General features: G+C 57.6%; 1 protein-coding gene across 2 annotated transcripts in view; it reads left to right on the forward strand.

Moving 5' to 3' along the window:
* Positions 1-496: 496 nt before the first annotated feature.
* The window catches only part of Lmx1b (LIM homeobox transcription factor 1 beta), a 75,829-nt gene continuing 56,155 nt past the window's right edge, over positions 497-20,170 (forward strand). For both annotated transcript variants that reach the window (XM_046452037.2, XM_046452038.2), the window contains exons 1-2: positions 497-671; positions 1,501-1,687. In XM_046452037.2, coding sequence (XP_046307993.1) covers positions 533-671; positions 1,501-1,687 — 326 coding nt within the window. In that variant the 5' untranslated portion in view covers positions 497-532. The remainder of the gene's footprint in view (positions 672-1,500; positions 1,688-20,170) is intronic.

Here is a 20,170-nt window from a genome sequence, read left to right on the forward strand (position 1 = left end):
CAGCCCCAGCTCTAAACCGAGCCGCTCCTCGGGCGCACCATGGCACTGGAGTAGTGCGGGGAGCGCGCCCGGAGCCCCGCGGCCCGCTGCGCCCCGCCCGGGACCCCGCTGCGCCGCCCGCGCCCCCCCAGCCCGCGGGGCAGCCCCTGCACCCCCGCCCCCTCCCCCGCCCGCCGCGGCGGCCGCGGCGGCCGCCGCCTCCTCCCCGCGGCTCCGTCTGCCGCCGCCGCCGCCGCCGCAGCCGGGCTCCGGGGCTGACAAGCAGGTGACAGAGGAGCCGGCGCGCGTGGCTGAGAGTGCCCGGGAGAGCGCGGCGCGGGCTGCAGCCGCCCCGGCCCGCCCGCACGACGCCGGGGCCCGGGGCCAACGCGCCGCCGCTCCACGCTCGCCTGGGGCAGCGGGCGGCCCCAGCCGCAGCCCCAGCCCCGCGGGGGCCGCGCCTCCCCGGCTCCAGGGCTGCGGCGAGCGGCGGACCGGCGGGCGGGCGGGCGAGCAGTCCGGCCGGCGGGGTCCGCAGCGCGCCCGGCGTCCCATGGATATAGCAACAGGTCCCGAGTCGCTGGAGAGGTGTTTTCCTCGCGGGCAGACGGACTGCGCCAAGATGTTGGACGGCATCAAAATGGAGGAGCACGCCCTGCGCCCCGGGCCCGCCACTCTGGGGGTGCTGCTGGGTGAGTGCGGGGTCATAGCGCCTGAGTGGTTATGGGCAGGGGACCGGGGCGTCGTCCGCGGTGCACACAGGCGTCCTGGCCAACAGATGAAGAAAATGGGTGCACAGACATAGGGAGGAGGTACAGGGACAGGACTCCCGGAGTGATACCAGAGGGCCAACAAGCACGCCTAGACAGGCTTCCCGAGGGACAGAGTGTGCAGGGACATCACTCAGGAGACAGGACAGGGCAGTTCCAGCCTCCACCCACCATCCTCCTTGGGCCTAGGTTCTAGAGCTACTACTCCCGGCAACGGTAGGCAGCTGGTGACACGGGTGATGGAGGACCCAAGTAGTCACCTTGGCGAGCCTGGGAGAGGTGTCAGGTCGCCCGAGGAGGGGAAGCTTCTAGGAGAAAAATGTCCCGTGGGTCATCTAAACCACAGGTTTGGGGTAGATTGGGGAGAGAAGATCACGAAGCCACCGTGGGGCGTGTCAGCCTGCGTGCACCCCAACCTCACCTCGCCTGTCTCAGTCGCAGCTGGGCACCCTGCATCGTGCTCCTTCTCGCTTATATTAACACCAAGCGCTGAATCTCCGGAAAAGAGGAGAGCGCAGCGCCGAGCCAAGGCTCGAGGCCCACGGCCTCTTTGCGCCGGAGCCCAAGGACTGGGACTCACAGGCTGGGGCTGCCAGAACCCTGGCGCGGCGGCTGGGAGACCGCAGGCAGCGAGCGGCGCTCCCGGGTCGCCTTCGCCCTCGAAGCGGAGGGCTGTGGGCACCGCGCGACCGGGACGCCGGGGTTGGGCCGGGCTGCGCTGACGGCCCGGCTCTCGCCCTGTGCGCTGCAGGCTCCGACTGCCCGCATCCCGCCGTCTGCGAGGGCTGCCAGCGGCCCATCTCCGACCGCTTCCTGATGCGAGTCAACGAGTCGTCCTGGCACGAGGAGTGTTTGCAGTGCGCGGCGTGTCAGCAAGCCCTCACCACCAGCTGCTACTTCCGGGATCGGAAACTGTACTGCAAACAAGACTACCAACAGTAAGCGCCTCTCGTCCTCCTCCTTCCCCGCCGCCGCCCGGCACTCGAGCCCGGCCGGCCCCCTGCCGGGCAGGGCCGGCGTCCGCCCTCCCGGCTGTGCGCTCCGCTGGGCCCAGTAGCTGCGAGGGCTCCGAGGGCTCTGCAGGCTGCGTGTCTGGGGGCTGTGGTGGACCATCCCCACCGGCCCGAACTGGTGCGGTGGCCCTTAGATGTCATCAGTTTGTCCCGGAAACCTGTGCTGAGCCGCTGAGGTGGGGTACAAGACAAGGCCCTAGTCGGACTGGCGCATACGATGCCGGAGTCCAGGGAAGGGGCCTGGCCCCCCTGAAGCCTGAATTGGGGACCAGGAATTGCATTTCAAAGGAAGGCAGTGCTTTCGGAGCCAAGCCTGTTGGTGTGCTAACCCAGCCGGTGTGTGGGGATTTGGGATTTCTGGAGCAGGAATGTGGTGTACTGGCCACTGAGCTGCCTTAGCAGTCCCCATACTGGTCCTGCTAGGCTCCCGTTGTACTTTTTGTCCCTGATGGAGAGAAATGGTGTCCATCTTCTGCAAACCGTTCCATGCGGGAGTTTTGCTTCTCCCCATCCTTTGGCTAGAGAAGTAGTCTAGGAAGATCTCAAGAGGTGGCAAGCTGCAGTCCAGTTAGGGTGAGGAACTGGGTGAGCAGTTCCCTGATGGCCATTTTTCTTACAGTGTGTGTTGGAAAGTGGTGGCCGCTCTGTCCTGGTATTGTCCAAGCCTCAGATTTAGGCCAGAGTGGCTTGAGCCCCATTTACTGACTTTGTGTTTACCTGTGACTGGATTTATATGGCAAGAGGCCAGGGACAGAGAATATAGACAGGCCTTTTCTTTTGACCTGCTGGGTTTTGTGCCTGGCAGTACAATTGAAAAGGGGAAAGTGAGGAGCAAGAGTCACGAGAGCTTTGGGGGCCCCCAGAATGGTATTGCAGAGAGATGTGGGTTCCTGGGAGAACTTTTAGTGGGTGCCCAGAAAGCCGTCTTGCATGAGCTGCAGGGTGGGTAGGTTGCTCAGGTGCTTTGGTGCTCAGACAGGGCTGTGAGTGCCCAAGCCTCTTGGAGAGGCTGGGCTGCCTGTACCTAGTGCTGAGTGTAGACTTCCTACTCTGCCCAAGGATTGTCCCAAAATCCAGAGCCTGGTGGGGAGGGGAGCATCCTAACTGCCTGACTGAGGCCTGGAAATAGTGGGACTGCACACCAGAGTCCTATAGAGGGAAAGGTCCTACCATAAAGGCACTGACTGGGTCCCCTGCTCTGGGGAATGGGCAGGAGCTGCTTTTGGCTCCTTGCTCCTGTTCACTGAGGGCTCTGTGGGTAGGAATTGGGGTTGGTAGAGAGAATCAGCTCTTTTGCAGGTTCTACAGAAATGCAACTGAGGCCTCTTCCTTTGTATGGAGCAACTCAGACTTAAGCCCAGGGCCATTGGTCAGGTCTTTGCTGTATGGTGCCCTGGACTGATATGATTCTAGTTCTGGGAGAGGGAAGGGCCACCACTAATTTCACCCGAAGTCAGGCATACAGCAGCACAAATAAAATGACGTACATGTGGTTGGGGGCTCTGGGCTGGCCCAGGGAGCACCTCCACAGGGTGCCCCAGCCTCCAACACACCCACACCCTGTCCCCCTGGCCTTGCTCTGCTTACCTAGCCCTGAACTTGGCTCTGGCAATGCCACTTGCACCCAGTTCAGCCACTGGCTTCAGCAACTCCACATGTGGGGCCAGGAGGCTGGGGAAGGTAAAAATGGGCCTCTGAAACATTTGCATGGTTTAAAATTTTTTTAACATATTGGAAAGACTCTTTCCAACCTCTTGTATGTATTTATTCCCATAATTATGATAGGGCTTCTCTTCAAAAGAAAGCAAGCATGCTCCCTGGTTCAGTGGGCATAGAACCGGAGTCACATTTGAGCTGAATATTCCCTTAAAGTGGAGCCGACTAACCCCCTCATTTTACAAAACAATTAAACATAAAACATTTGCAACTGCTTTGTCCAATGTATATTTATTTTTAAAAGAAAAGAAAAAAGTCCCCTAAAAGCCTGCTTCTTCAGTGCAGTCCCATGTGTTGGGAATGAATTTTGTCCAAGAGGGAATCTCAGGTCCCAGTGCCCTGAGTCTGGGTCCTGTGAGGCTGAAGCCTGGGGAGGGGGAGGGAGGGGTTGGCATTATTCTCTTTGCTGGTAGTCCCCTCCTACGTCTTCCTCTTTCTTCCGATAATGCCAATTAGGGATCTGCACTAGGCCTGGCAGGCCGAGGCTGTGCTGGGGCGGGGTGGCTGCGTGGGGGTTATCAAGACAATCTTGGGCGCAAATCCCCCAGCGAGTCTGGAGACAGCATTTACCAGGGAGAGCAAGCGCAGCCAAGCAGGAGAGAGCTCACAAGAAAGCAGTGCTCTATACACAATAAAAATATTTTTATTCTCGATTTCTTTTTTTTTTTCTTTGAGAATCGCAGATGCATATTTATTTCATCTGTGTGCAAATGCTTTTCAGACGGGAATCCAGGCAAGTGGGCTCAGAAACGTGCCTTCTTCATTTTGTTGAGCCATTGCGTCAGAGGTAGGGGGAAATTAACACTCCCCCAGGCCGCCCCAACTTTTGAAAAACTGCGTCCTCGTCCTCGCCTGGGTGCGAGTTGCTGCAGAGTTCTTTCGTCCTTAGAAAGAAAGAGGTTGCCATTTCTAGTTAAGTGTGTGTTCCTCCTTTCGATTTGTTCTCAAAGATCCCGGGCACCCAGACGCGCAAAGTTATTTTACGCACCACGGGGGTGATTAATGGACGTTTGGGCACATTTAGTAGCATTTGATAAAATCCTCTCATCCGGCCTAGTTGAGCAAAGCACATTGCGGCTGCGCAGTTTGGGCATTTTCACTCGTAACTCGAAAAGTCTCCTTTTTCTCCCTGAGTGTTTTTTGGGGGCTCCTTCTAATAATAAAACAAAACAAACAAAAAACAGCTTCAGCCTTTTTTGAACAACAACAACAAAAAAAACCCGGTTAGAACCGGGAGGAACCCGGCCTCCGCATGATCGCCAACACCTCTCCGCGTCCTCCACCGGAGAAGGTTAGGAAAAGACAAAAATGACAACATCCCCCCCCCCAACGTTTTTTTCCTTGACCAGATAGAATTATGTAACTCTCCTTTCTTGCCGTCTGTCGCTGTCTGGAAAGGCTTTCTATCCTGAGGAGGTGGCGAATTCCTGGAGGAGGCTCCGGAAGGGGGGAGGGTCGGTGGGAGAGTCCAAAAATCTGTCACAAAATGGAGTCTAATCGCTTGTAATACAGCTCCCAGGTCTGGCGACCCAGCCTCGTTGGTGCGCGAGCAGGAGCCTTTGTGCGCGGAGGGACGCGGGGCTCCACCCCGGCGGCGGCCGAGGCTCGCGGGGCTTCCGCGGCGGGGCCTGCACGGGCACTGAGCCTCCAGCAGCTCCGCTGACCGGGCTCCGCGGAGCCCGCCAGGGAGCCCTTGGGCTCGCCTGCCCAAGTGGGGTGCCCCCACACCACGCGACAGAAAGGGGCATCAGGGCCTTGTCTGGGTTTCACCCAAAGCCTTTGAGTCCTGGGGTGGCGTTTTCCAAATCCCCCAGCTGCGGTGCTCCCGGCCCTACCACTCTTCCAGGCACATTCCTTTCCTCACACCGGGAAGGGCCTTCCTGGGAGGCCGCGTGCCGGTGTGGCACTCGGGGAACAAAGCCAGACGCCAGCCTTTTCTGGCTGCTGCTTTTCCCAGTTTGGAGGCCTCCCACCGCCTTACTGTAGGGGGCCGCTCACCGTTCCCAGCGGGCACCCCAGCCAGCATGGTCCCCCACAGGACCAATTCAGGACCGCAGACACCCCTGTGCACAGCCGGGAGAGAGGGTCTTAGACACCGAGGGGCTTGGAAGGAGGAGCCAAGGCTTTGCCTGACAAAAAGACCTGCCGGGTGCTCTCCCTGGGGGACCAAGGAGGAGGGACCCTCCGAGGGGGAGGTCTGCCGGCCCAAGTCTGGGGTAAAGGACTCTGCATTTAACCCCGTGCCTGGGCTGTGGGTTGGGGCTACAGGACGGCAATCCTGAGGCTGCAGTCACCGGGCTAGGAGGAGGTATTATTCACGCTGTGACTGGCTCACCCTCCCCTCACCACACTGGTCCTGGTGAGCTTTATTTGCCTACTGAGGTTCTCTCAAGTGGGGGGAGTCTACTCTGAGGTTGTGCTCTGGGGTGCACAATTGGTGATTCTCAGCTCCTTCCTGTTCAGAACCCTGGCACCTAGCTTATCCTCTTCTCTACATGGGGACTTAGCCACCTAGGGCGGGGGAGTATTCTTATAGGGACTCCAGATAAGGTGTCCCAAAGGACTTGGCATCTTGCCTGGCAAGATATGAACACTCTGGAAAATATTATTACTATTGTTATCATTGGTGGCAGGGAATGCTTTGTTTTCAAAGACACCTACGGTACTACAGCAGGTTCCATGCCCAAGGTCCAGCTGGTGTGCTGGGCTTGTCTTGACCCTCTCTAAATAGGCAGAGATGGCAAGGGGCATTCCTTCGAGAAACCATTTCCTTTGCCTGATAGGGCACTAAGAGGGTCCTGCCCCGCACCATGAAAAGCACTTGAGACTCTGAGTCAGGGCTGGGTTCACCTCCCAGCCCCAACACTCAGTGAATGTTGATCACCACTGAGTAGCTACCCACTCTCAGCCTGTGTTCTCCATCACCGAACTGGGGGTGCCATCACTCTGTAGGGTGGCTGTGAGGACTACAGGGCACTTAGTGGGGCTTCAGGGAATCCCTGATCTCCTCCCGCACCTCAAGAGGGGTGGGAAAAGTTCTGATTGAGGTTGAGGACAGATACCAACAGTGCAGTGCATTAGCAGGAAGGTCAGGCAGCAGGGGCGCCTCTGTGCTGCTCGCTCCTCCTTGGGGGCACGGAGTTGGGCCCCACTGGGACACAGTGGGCATCTCCAGGGTCTATGTATTGCTTGGAAATGCATACTCAATAATACGATTTCATGTTTGAGGACTGTTCATGGTTATTGTGATTCGAATGACAGAGAATAGAGCTCAACAAACATTTCTGAGCTAGATGATGGTGAGATCTAGAAGGGGGGATCTGGATACTTCTCAGAAGGAAGATGAGACCTCAATGGTGCAGGAACACTATCTCATGAGGTCCAGGGGACCCTCCTGCCCAAGCTGTGTGACCTTGTGAGGTTTGCACCCGTGTTGGACTAGAGCCTTCTCTGTCCTGTGTTGGTGGAGTGTTTTTAAAAAGAAAGAGGGGGAAGGAGGGAGCCAGTCCTACTTTGGCATCACTTACACTGAAGGATGGAGAATACTCTGAGTGACATGAGTTATGACTTCCAATTTGTTGGACACCACAATCAGGCCTCAGCCTGGGGGAAGGAGGTGGGAGGATGGTCCACCCATCCCAGGAGCTGCTGTCAGTCAGTTTGGGTGCCAGGACTCAAGGCCCTTGGCTCTCTGGCTGACCGAGCCAGAAGTTCCTCGGACCTTCTCCAACCCCCAGATTCTGTGCTGAAGGCAGCAAAGAGCAAAACCCAAGTTATATAGATATGTGTTGCCCCTGCTGTCAGAAGTGGGGAGGTGTGGTAGGGAGGTAGCCAGGGCGGGCCAGGCTGAAACCATATTTGAAAAAGTTGACTCAGGAAGGCAGAGGAAGCAAAGTGGCAGACGTTTGCCATTTCATCGACCAGCTGGTGTTCTCCATTCATGTCATAAATGTCTCCTGTCATTTGATGCCAAAAGCAACATGATTTGGTTCCCCGGTGGCCTATAGAGTTTTTCTCTTTTTTTCTCTCTCTCTTTTTTTTTTCAGTAAATGTTTATTTGTTAATAATATACTTTAAACAGCCCAGCCTTGACCTCAAGTCTCCTGAAATATCCATCTTCTCCCAGAAAAATGTTTCAAAGTTTGTGTAATTTTGGGGGGAAGGTGTAACTGACGGGGCAGTGAAGGGCCTGTGTTTGCTTTAACTACTGCTGTGGTGTGGAGTGGTGGGGTATAAGGGGCCACTGTGCTCCGAATGGCGACTTTCTTGGGTTTCAGGCCTGCCTGACAGCACTTCCTCCTTGCCCCTTACCTTTTGCTTCTCCTGATCAGTACAAATAAATTTCTGCGTGAGACCTTCCTTTGTTATTCCCTGGGCAATATTGTATCCATCTCAGCTTTTTGACTGGCAGCCCCTGGACCTGCCCTGCTGACCCTGGGGCTCTGCTGAGGGAGGGGTTCTCAGGTTGTGTGGGCACGAGGGAGGGGGAAGCTTTGTCTTGAGAGCTTGGCTCCAACTGGCCCTAGAAGAGTGTGATGGCAGAGCACCTGGCTGGCCTGGCGCTTGGTGCACTTGGGGGAAGTGCTGCTGGAGAAAAAACCCGGTTCTTGGAGTCTGATTCCAGAAGAAACAAAGATGTTTGCTTCCTGGCTGGGCTGGTGCTGAGAGGCTTCCCCAGGAACTGTGGGGAGGTTGCCAGCTGGGCAGGGAGAGTTCTTAGTGCTGCCCAGAGCAACCCAGGTGCCCACCAGGGCTGGCAAGACTATGGAGGCCACCAAGCTGCTGGGTAGTTCAAGAAAGATGCCTGGTAGATGAGTGTGCTGGGCCACGGGCCACCAGGGGTCTCTCCCCCCAGGCGGGCGGCTTGCAGGGCTGGTGCTCCGGCAGCGATGACGGGAGAGGAGGAGCAGCGCAGCCCTGGGACAAGCTGGGTGTGACTGCTGTTCCCCCTTCTCCCTCCTCCTTCGCGCCTGCGTGGGATTGGGGGGGCTCGGTGACTCTCATCATGTGACGCCTGCATTGCTATCGTTGCTGGGCTGTCCGGTGTGGGCACTAGCCTGGGTCTGAGTTGCCTAAGCCTGCAGAGGTCAGACAATCAAGATGCTATGAGTTGACCTCCAAGTGGCAGGGCCCTGGGTGGGGCACATTTTCTCAAAGGAAGAGCAAGGTTGGTGGCAATCACAACTTGGGGATAGAGAACATCTCCATCTCCTAGTGACACAGGCCAAGGTCCTTGAGGGATACACTGGTAGCTCTTCTTAAGCCTCAGTTTCCTCCTCTGTGAAATGGGGGTAATAATTCCAATCTCCTAGGATTGCTCTGAAGATAAAGTGGAATGAACCCAAAGGGTGGCAGCTTGTTTTGGGCACTCAGTCAATGTATATCTTCTTCATTCCTTTGGGGAACTGAGCAGGAGGCAGCCGGGCCAGACAGCAATGCATTGTCTGCCCTGCATGGGAGGCCCAGAAAGTGAACTCTCCAGAACAGGCCTCCAGAGGGGCCTTGCCCACCCTTCTGCTCCTTATGCAGGTCCAGGTCCTGTGTTTTGAATTCTTCCCTTGAGAAGGGAATGGGGTAGGTCTGGCTGTTCCTCAGCAGCAGAGGCAGACTGTGGATGGGCTGCCATAACTACTGAGGTGCACAGGCCCCCTTTTTTTCTCAGTAGACTCTTGAGCATGACCAGCATAGATGAACTTGCAGGAGCACAGCCTTACCTCAGAGGGGCAGACCACAGAAGTGCAAATAGAAAGGAAATTGGTATTTGGTGAGCGCCTGCAAAATTCACTGGCCTTATTGCTCCTGCTCTACCGATGGGTGAGGAAACTGAGGCTGAGGAGTTTAAATAACTTCCACCAGATGAGTCTAACTCCCAACCCCACTGGGATCTCCAAGTCCTCTCTTCTGACCTCCTGAGGCCTCAGATGCCCAGTCTGGACAGTTAGGATCCCCGCCCCCCTAAAGTGGCCTGCCTGGAAGGATGGGGGCGAGTGGGAAGGTCACTGCCCTCCTTGCGCTGAATGTCCCCTGTAGGGCCAGCCCAGCCAGAGGAGGAAAAAGGTTAGAATAACTGCCTTCCCGAGTGGGAGAGCTTTCTTCACCGCCGGGGCGCGCGGCCCGCGCGGCTTTCAGCAGTCTCCACCGGCGCCCTCCTCCAGGCCCTCTCCTCCTCGGTTCCTGCGCCACATTCTCTTTCCCGAGGGTGGGACAGCACGGTGCACAGGCTCCAGGGCTCCCAGGCTCCTTGGCGGAGCGGGGGGCGCCGGGGGAGGTTGATGAATTTCGGTGTCACCAGGGGTTTAGCCCGGATTTGGGAACCGCGCGCTCTAATACGCGCACACCGTCCTGCTCTTTCTAAAGCGGAGCCCTTTCACCCAGCCGCTGATTTATGAAGGAATCCGATCCAGGGCTGGGCTGGAGCCGGGAGCCCGGGGCCCCGCGGCGGTCTTCGGGCTTCTTCGCTTTTTGGGGATCCTTGGAAGCTCGGAGGCTTTCCTGGGCTTTCCTGGGGTGACCTGTGGACTGGGGCATCTGGAGGCCCAGAAGGAGTGGTTCCCCTCGGAGCCACTGCAGGCTCCCGCTGGAAGGGAGCAGGGCTGGTGGCCAGAGTTCGCATTTTCATTCCGGTTTGAGAAAAGCCCTCGCCCCTCCCCAAACCCTCCCGCCGACCCCCTTGGGCAGGCGCGAAAGCATCTAGTTCAGGAGGTTTGTTTATTGAGGGAACACAAAAATTTAAAAAAAAAAAAAAAAAAAAAGTCTAAGACCCTTTTCCCGCCTGGGAAATGTGCGAAGTCGCCCAAGCTCCTGGAGAGACAGGGCGGCCCGAAACCCGAGTTCCCGGAGCCCAGCGCAGACCGACTTACCCCAGCCCCCTCCTCCTGCGCCCCGGCCCGAGGGCGGCTGCGGGGGTTTTCAGATTCGGATTGCAGGGGGGAAATGTGGTTGTATCAATCCACAAATATTTACTCTTAACAGACTTGTATCTGTGGAGATTTCGAACAAAGACAGTTTAGGGGGATTACAAAAACCCTAAACCCCGTTTTTCTCCTGGACTTGGTGCTTTAAATGCCAATTACAGGCGAGCCATATCCAACAGCAACGGGGAAGGAGGGCAGGTCCGGGAGGGAGTGGGGGCGAGTCCAGCCATTAAATGTAACTTTTCATTATGAAAAGGATTTCGCCGGTTTTATCTTCTAATAAGATTATGTCAGGAACACAAGTACCTAGGATGGTGCTGAGTGACAGGGCTCTGTCGTTTAATCAGAGGCTGCACCGCTCAAACCGCGGGACCTTTTGTCCCACGGAGTGAACGACGGAAACTTGCCGTCCTAATCCCCTTATTCATGTCAAGCAGAGAAAAGAAGCCGAGCACCTTACAACCGTGTCCCCTCCACCCCCTTCCGAGGGAAGCGGGAGGAGGGGGCTTGGGCCCTATAGCCCCCCGGAGCCTTTCATTTCGGAGAGTGCTTGGGCCTCTGGAGCCCACAGGGCTTAAGCAGGCGGGGGATAGGGGTGCTTTGCTGGAGCCTCAATTGGAAGCGTCTGGGAAATGGGGACAGTAGCGCCCCCCCCCCTCCAGAGAATCGGAGAATACCGTGGAGAGATTTGTTTTTGTTTTGTTCTTGCCTGCACTGATGGAACGCACTGCCCACTCGGTCCCCTCTTCCCAGGGAAGGTGCCGCTGGGGGCACAAACCCGCCACCCTTATCAACGCCGGTTTAACGAGAATAGAGATACTAGGCTGGAGTCCTCCGAGGGGCAGATTTCGTTGGATCCCTGGGACTAAAGTCGCAGCCCTCGCACTCCCGCGGGTCTCCAGGGTTGGCTATTCCCAGCTGCGAGCTCGGCCCCTTTCTTCAGAGGCCGAATTCCTTTGTTCGACCCCTGCGGAAACCCGCTTCTCCGCCGGGGCGGTGGCGCCTTTTATTCTCGCCACTGCCGTGGCCACCATCCTCATCCCACCGTTTGCAGGTCCTTCCAGCGGCGCCCGGGTCGGTGGCGCAGACTCAGCCCAGTCCCCGACCCACCCTTCGATGTCGCCACCTGGTCCAAGCCCAGCTGCCTGCTTGGACAACTAGAACTCTGTCCCGCGCAGCGGGGGCGGGAGGCGTGGACTTTAGACACCCACCAGCCTTGGCCACTGGGCACAGTGGGGAGCCGCGGGCTACCCAGAAGCGGCAACGCTCGGTTCCGGGTCGATGCGCCGCCTGAAAAAACCAAAAGCAAAACCAACACCCAGCAAAGGAAACCCGTGCACTCCCAGGATCCGCTCTGCGCCCTCGGGGACACCGGCCCGCGGCCGGAACAGCTCCCAGGGTTTCAGCCCGAAGACCCCAGAGTCAACGGAGCAGGAGGGGGACCTTCGGAGGAAGCTGCCTCTAACACTGGCTTTGTGGCCTCCTTTTAAAGCTCTGAGGCTCTTCTCCGAGGATCCCTTTGCGCCCTGGCAGTGCTCCGGGGACGCCTGACTGCACACAGTCTCCTCCCCGGTTGAGCCCAGGCTCTGGGCTCTGGGAGGATCGGGGTGAGAGCAGGGTGTCACCTCGTAAAAGCGACAGGCAAGGGTTGTTTTATGGGGAGGGAGAAGGGGCAGGAAGTGATGCTTCCATCTCCCGGCGTGCTGGGACTGGGAGCCCCGACGGAGGGAGCCGGATCCAGGCGGGGGACGACCAGAGGGACAGGGCAGGGCCCCAGAGACAGTCCGAATCTGAGGCCCGTGGGAGCCGAGAAGGGGACGCAGAGGCTTGGAGCCCAGAGCTCACCTCCCAGCCGTCCCGTCCCGACGCCCCTCTGCAGTCCCCTGCTCAGCCAGCGACCGGCCCTTTCTTTGGGTGGTGGAGTGGGTGGGGGTGCAGGGGAGAGACTTTCTCCCTCGAAACACTTGATACCAACTTTGTTTTTTTGGCAAGAAAAATAAGCCTTGTTTGGAGAGGGGTGGGGGCGTCGAGCAAGCGAGGGAAGGAGCGAGCCTGCGGCGGAGCAAACTTTGCGGATTAGGTTTCAGCGCCTCCGCCCCACCCCCAGTCCCGCGGCAGTGATTTGTGTGCGGGGTCTGTGACCCTTGGAGCATCAAACGGCCCGCGGGAACCGGCCGAGTTCAGAGGGACAGTGGGCAGAGGGGCGGCCTAAGACAACGCAGATGGTTCATATCAGGGCCGGCCGCACCCTGGGCTCCCAGCGTCTACCCCGCGGCCGGCTCCTGCAGCAGGGAGAGGGGAGAGGCCTCGCGTCGCTGCGTCCCCGCACAGCTCTAATGCGGGGCCAGAACCCGGCAGTGAGCGGCTTCCAAACCTAGGAGGAGAGTTCCTCGGCCAGGCAGATCGATCCTGTCCAGCTCCGAAGGAGCCGGGTCTCCTCACTTGTTCAGAGTGGTGTCCGAAGCAGGAACTGGTCAAGAAGGAAAGACTTCTGGCCTCTTCCAGGTGGCCAGGTTTACCCCGGCCTGCCCTGCAGACAGTGGGCTCACCCCAGTCCTGGTGTCCTCCCTGGGAGGTGTCCACCACCCCTGACATTCCTTCATTATCTACACTGTGGTGGAATGGCCTGTCCTCCTGTCCGCCTGACCCCTTTGGCCTGGCCTGGCTGGGCTAACTCTGAGGGACTTTTGCTATTTCCTCCTCCTGGTCCCAAGGGAAAGGTAAGGTGGATCACTCATACCTTGGCTCACTCATATCTTGCTTTGGGACAGGGACGCTGCTTGGTCCTGGTGGGAGGAGCTCTCCCCAGCACCAAGGCTTGGCTTTGCCCCAGTGGCCTGTTCTGGTCAGCACGGGAGCTGGGCTGTCAACCTCAGCAAGCCAGGACTCCTAGCCCCATCTCTGGGGCCTCCAAGGACCCTGAGACAATGAGGGTACAGCTGGGCCACACCCACGGGGGCTGCTTTAGAAGATCTCAGTGAACAGGGTACAGTGGCTCCCTTATGTGATCCCAGAGACTCAGGAGGCTGAGGCAGGAGGATTGCAGCCCGGGCAACTTAAGGGTATCCCAGGTGAAGGACGTTTCAAGATCCTTTTAGCAGTGGGAAAACTGAGAACCAGGTGCAGCCAGGACTGGCCCAGGCTCACTGTGCTTGGCAGAGTGGAAGCAGGAACCCCCATCTGCATACTGCCAAGCTAGGGCTCAATGGAGCAACTCCAGCTTCTTTCCAGAACCCTCTTGAAGGATCTGGCGTTAATACTGGCCTCCTCTGTCCCCTCTGGGCTGAGGTCTCAGGATCCTGGCTTCTAGTAGGGGGTGACAGGTGGTCTCAACAGTCAAATGATTTTGAGAGTTTCCTGAGTCCTGTGGGGTTTGGGAATTTTGTGTTCCTAATTGGAACATTGAGGGACAAGGGCCAGGAGAGCACAGTGCATCCTCTGCTGTCCCTCCATCCTTTTAATCTCTGACTCCCAGACATTCTGGGCTTGGCTCTTCCTCTCTGCGTAGGTCATGGGGAGGCCAGCAGCCTGGTCAGGGCCACAGCAGGCCAGCGGGCTGCCAGTACTGCTGGGACCTCTCCAAGCTCCATCTCCCAGGGTCCCTGCCTCAGGGGAGCCGCGGCTGGGTCATCTGTGCACGGAAGACACATCTGCCCTCCACATGTTGAGGCCGAGCTGAGGACATGTGGTTTGGGACGTGTTATCTTAATCATATTTATTAGCCAATCCTGAAAAAAAAAAGAATTTGATAATGTTATGATTCGGAAAAGATCCCCAAATTGACACAACAAATGGGGAGGGGCCACCAGCTACCGCCGGGCTTCGGCTTGGCTCAGGACGTGGCTCTGGGAGTTCCTGCGGCTGTTCTCCCGGCGTGGCATCTCCGCGCTGTGAAACCAGGCTCCTCCACGCCGTGAAACCAGGCTCGCCGTTCTCATTTTCCCCGAGCAGAGATCTGAAGCAAAATTAATTACCCCGCCTTGACTGATAGCGGTTCTGTTGGAGTATGGTCCTAATCCTTATTAACATTCTCCAAAGTCAGGCATGAAATATGACTTTTGCACCACACTCTTTGGCATCTGTTTTCCTTTTCCAGGGTATTTCTCAGGCCATCTCCGAGCCTCACTGCTGCTCATTATTTTGCCATAGGTCTGAGGCTGCCAGCCCCGCACAGCCCAGCCAGGCGGAGAGGGGGCAGAATCTGACACATCTCTGCTCACCACGCAAATTGCTTCTGATTATTGAGCTTTGAATATTTTCCTCCATCATGTTTTTATTAAAAACGCCAGCATATTTATGCTTGATAGTGTCTTCAATTAGGTTAAAAAAAAAAAAACTCAGGGGGTTCCCCTTTCTATAGCAGTATGTAAAGAAAATAGTTGTTATGACCGCAAAATTACCATCCAAACCTGGTTCCAGTAAAGCCGGCCCTGCTTTGACAAGCCCAGCAGGCTGGGAGCTTTTTTCTACACGTTCCAGCTGCTAGGGAAACAGACCCGAGAGGAAGGAGAGGAAGCCCGCAGCAGCCTCCGATCTGCAGGGTACTAGGGGCACCTCTCAGTAGCTAACCCTTCCCAAGTCTGCGGAAGAAGGCCCAGCTGCATGAGGCTTTCTGACAGGCAGGGCAGGCCTGGAGAGCACGTGGCAGTGGCAGCGGCAGCAAGAATAACCCCAGTGGACACTTGATTAGCACTTAGGGCTCTTGAGGCACAACTCTGAGCACTTTCCATTCTTTAATGACAATAGGACACGGGTGCTATTGTTATTTTCAAATGAGATGGCTGAGGCACAGAGAAGTCTAGTAACTTGTCCAAGGTCACACAGCTAGTGAGTGGAACTGCAAGCAGAGCCCAGGCATTGTGTCATGAGAAAACTTTCTGGGATCCTTGTGGAGGACAGAATCTGGCCTCCTGCTGGATTCGGTGCTTTGGTAGCAGGCTGGCTCAATGTTGTTTGTTGAACGTGTGGCTCCTAATGAATGGCCAGTATTGGCTGCATGTGCCAGGGGCAAGTCTTTGATGGGGGTTGACTCACCGAGTCTCCTGGGGACAGGCTTTGTATCATTTCACCTTTTACCAACATTGAAGCTTAACCTGAGAGGTGCAGTGATTTCCCCAAAGTCACACAGCTTCAGATGGTAAGCACTACCACCTACAAGGCACATGTTATACCCAGGCACCAGGCTCAGCCCTTGCCACCCCAGATCTTGTGAGTGTTCCTGAAAGCACTTTGGGTTAACCTGCATTTCCAGGTGACAGAACAGAGACTCAGAATGTTGAGGTCACACAGCTAGTTGGGGGCTGCCCAGCATGGACCAGCCTGAGGGAACTCCGGGGTGGAGCCACACCCAGGCCACGCCTTCTCCCTGGGCCTCACTGGCGTGAACTGCTGTCCTGTGGTGGGTGGAGCACTGGCACTGGGGAGGGACCTGCCTTGTGCCAACGGGGCTCGGTCTCCTCCCATCCCGGCCCAATTTACCTGGGGGAAACTAAAACAGAGCCCTCAAGTGAGGAGCCCCAGGTCACACAGCCAGGGAGCGGCTGAAGGGAATCCCCCTCAAGCCCCCGGGTCTGCGGGGTGCTTCTCAGAGAGGCTGACTCCTCAGCTGCGGACGGTCACCCCGCCCCCTCCCGGCCACCCCGCCACCCTGCCCCCAAATGCATCAGGAGGGGAGGTTGGTGGGGAGGGGTTCTGGCGGGGTCCACCTCCTGCTCGGGACAGGGACTTGGGGCAGGGGCCCAGTGAGCAGCCCACCCCAGGACAGGAGCGCGGCTGCCCTGCAGGGCCGTCCTTACCCCGGGGCCTTCCTGGCTCCGGGCTGCCGGTACACAGCCCAGGGCAGGCGCTGACTGCCCTTTGAAGGGACAGCCGCCTGAGTGGGTCACTTTGAACTGCAAAGGGGCCTGTGGTGAGGGCTCAGCTCCCTCCCACGTGCCCCGCCTGGCCTGTCCACCCTCCAGGTCTGGTCCCGTCCAGGCCTGGAGCCAGAGGGGTGGGCGGGGCGCAGCCCCCTGTGGGCTGCAGGAGGAGTTCTCCGGGACTGGCCCTGGGGGGAGGCGGGCTGGCCCCCACTGGCCGTCTACGTGGGAGAGTGCAGACCAGTCACAGAGGTGCCACCCCCTGCAGACTTGCCCTCCTGGTGTAGAGGAGTATCTCCTCCAATGAACTGAATGGCCGCAATGTAGCAAGTAACAGCGGCAGCCAAGTCTTCCCAGGGAGCCCAGGAGCATGTGGACCGTCTCTGCTTGGCCTGGGAGCCCCTGGCAAGAGGTTAGGAGGGCATTAGGTGAGAGCCCGCAGGGGCCTGGCTAAGGTGGCCCAGGAGGGGCAAGTCCACCCTGGCCTTGGCGAGCTCCCGGCTATGGGCGGGGTGTACTGGGGGCGCATGGGGCAGAGTTAAGCAGAATTCAGGCCAGTGTAGTCTCCAGGCCTGCAGATACCCACCTCTTCTTGGGGTCTCACTATGTTGCCCAGGCTGGTCTTGAGCTCCTGGACTCCAGCAATCCTCCTGCTTCAGCCTCCTGAGGAGCTGGCGCTCTACGCACCACTGTACCCTGCATCTTCTTGGGTTTTGTGACCCCAGAATTCCTTGGCAGGCCAAAAACAACCATTCGTTCACTCATTTATTATGGTACTGAGGATAGAGCCCAGGACCTCATGCAAACCAGGCAAATGCTCTTCCACTGAACTCTACCCCAGCTTCTTAACCAGATTCTTCAACAGTGCTTTGGAGTCTCAGATTTCAGTGTTCAAATCTAGGCTCTGTTGCTTACTGGCTGAGTGATCTTGGGCTAGATGCTTTACCTCTCTGTGCTTTAGTTCTCTCAAAGTCTATTAAGAACCAAACACCTGGGGCTCAGGATGTGGCTCAAGTGGTAGCACGCTGGACTAGCATGCGTGAGGCACTGGGTTTGATCCTCAGCACAACATAAAAATAAAATAAAGATATTGTGTCTACCTATAACTAGAAAATAAACATTAAAAAAAAAACCCAAATACCTGCCTCTGGGCAATGACAAAATTTAAGGGTGAAAACAGATGCAGTCTTCTTGTTAGGAGTGTGGTTCTTGCTGATTTTCCCATGGATGTCTTGGGCTTTGACAGGTGTATGGCTGTGGTTATATGTGTCAGGCCTTGGCTGGAACAGGGCTTATAGTAGGTGCTCAGTTAGTACTGAAAGAAGTATAGAGAAATAAGTCAGGAGTTGGGTAGGCAGGCCTGGGCTCTTTTTGGCTGTGTGACCCTTAACAAGTTACTTAGCTTCTCTGAGCCTCTGTTCCACTGGTAAAATTAAGGTAACCAGAGAACCCATCCTCTAGAGTTGTGGGGAGAAATAAGAACTGAGGTATGTGAAGAGCCACATGAATCAATGTGAGCTACTTTTTTTAGGGGCAGGGCTGTGACGGGGTAGTAAGTGACATCAGAGGACAGCAGAAATCTGCATTCCAGGTCCCCCTGGGCAGGGGCCTGTGAGGCAGGAGGCTAGAGCTGGGAAGGACTAGGGGAGGGCATTCCAGGTGGGGGCACTAGTCGTGGAATATTGGGGGTTAAATCTGGACTGAGCCTGGTGAGCTGGGGCGCAGTCTGGCAGGAAGGGCTGCTTAGGGCTGCTGGGACGAGAGTCTGCAGATCAGGGCAGGGGCTAGCAGCCACATTCCAGGGTTTAGATTTGATCCTGTGGGCAATGGGGAGCCATTGAAGGTTATTGGACAGGGCAGTGACGGGAGCTAGAGAGGCACTTTATGGAGAAGATGCTGGTGGCGTGTGCGTGGGATCAGAGTCTGGCAGGAGGGGGCTGCTGCCACGCTGGAGGCCAGGGCAGCAGAGGAACCCAGAGGGGACCAACCCCAGCTGGTGGTTCTGAGGGTGGGGGAGGGGACAGGGCGGAGGGAGAGGCCTGGGGCTAGGCCCCCAGTGGGAAGCTGCCTGGCTGAGGCGGAGCGTGACCAGCTGGGCTCTGGAAGGACGTGTGGCCTCGTGAGCGTGTAACCTGCACCTTCCCACAGGACCCGGTGTGCAGAGGCCTGGCTCGGCTAACACTCCACTGTCACCCTCTTGGAGTCCTTCACTCTTGCACAGGTGTCCCTGTGGGAGCCCCTGTCCTGGCCCCTCGCCCGCATCTAGATCTTGCCGCGGCTGAGAGGTGGCCCCGCGCCCAGCCTCACCGGCCTCTTCTTCTGGGAGCCTCCTCTCTGGAGGCCCGGCGTGGGAGTCTCAGTTTCATGGGGTTCCCTGGCCCCCAGGCTGGGCTCCGTCCCGTGCACTTGTTACCCGTGGCGATTCCCAGGTCGTGAAGGGCTCCGACCCCCAGGAGAGCCTGGAGGTCTCGCTCCCTACTGTCCCCGAGGGATGCCTGGGCACACTAAGGCCTGAGAATCTGCCCTGGACACTGGCAGCCTGGCCCACAGGGCCGGGTAGGTGCTTGGTGTCTGTGTGTCCTGTCTCTGCAAATGGAGGGATGCACTAGGGCTGTCTGTCTTTCTGTCTTTCTTTCTTTTTTTTTTTTGCGGGGTTGGGGGAGGACTAGGGATGAAACCCAGGGCCTCACAATGCCAGGCAAGTGCTCTGCCACTGAGCCACGTCCCCAGCGCCCTCTGTGTGTCTCTGGGCATGCAGCTCGCTGGGGTCTGGCCCATTTCCCAGCATGCAGCAGGCCGGTGGCTGGGACTGCAGCAGATGTAGATCTGGAGGATAGTGGTGAGGACACTGGCCCATCCTGGGGTCACTTGGGATACAGTTTTGCCCCTCCCTGAAAGCCCAGGATGTGGGCCACAGTGCAGCATTAGTACCCTCAGGAGGCAGGAGAGGGCAGAGGCCACGGGGTCCAGCTCAGCTCCCTCCGCTCTCCCCTCCCCGAGGCGGCTGTGCATGCCCCACCTGGACTTCTCAGTACTCAGCCCGGGTTGATGGAGGTATTTCTAGAGCCTGCACCACGCCAGCCACCGAGCTGAGGACTCACATCATCACTGCAGACCCCGGTCAGTCTAGGAGGCAGGGCCTGATGTCCCCATTTCAGAGATGTGGAAACTGAGGAAAAGAGGGAACTCAGCTGTCCCAGGTCGCCCAGCTTACCCCCCCAGCTGCCTGAGTCCCGTTCCGCACACTCCCGGGGCGCCCTGGCAGACAGCGGGGGCTCAGAGTGTTTGAGGAAGCTGGGGAGGGGAAGGAAGCCTAGCGCCCACCCAACCAGAAGGACCCCAGCTCCAGGCAGGACTGGGATGACACTGAGACACCAGGGTGAGCAGGGTCATCAGAGCTGGCACACCTGGGGATGAGGAGTGGGCAGGGAATCCCAGAGGAGAAGCACTGATTGGCAGGATGGCATCCAGGGGACAGCCAGAAGGCTTGGTGGCAGAGCAGTGGAGACCTGGAGAGTCAGTCTCCTTGCCCGGCAGTGACTGAGAGGCCCCCACCATCCAGAGGTCTCTGAACACCACATCCCATCTCACATGGACAGGGAGTGGGCTGGGCACACAGTAGGTGCTCCCGGAGCTCCCGGGTTGCCCACCTCCTGTGGTGCTCCTGTTGGCTCCCTCAACACTGGGTGCTGGGTTCTGCCCAAGGCCACGCCATGAGCCACTGTCTTGACTTCCTTGACCTCTCTGAGCCCCAATTTCCTCATCTGTAAAATGGGTACAGCCATTTCTTCCCTCTAGGTCGCTGCAAGGATTAGTGAGGGGAGGATGTAAAGAACTTAGTACAAAGCGCATCACACCCCCCCGCCAAAAAAAGCCAAGCTATTGTTTTTATGGTTATTGTTCTTTGTCTGTCTGTCTGT

This window comes from Marmota monax, unplaced genomic scaffold (assembly GCF_021218885.2).
Source record: "Marmota monax isolate L192 unplaced genomic scaffold, Marmota_monax_Labrador192_F-V1.1 WCK01_AAM20220418_F8-fsc00020, whole genome shotgun sequence".
Taxonomy (NCBI): domain Eukaryota; kingdom Metazoa; phylum Chordata; class Mammalia; order Rodentia; family Sciuridae; genus Marmota; species Marmota monax.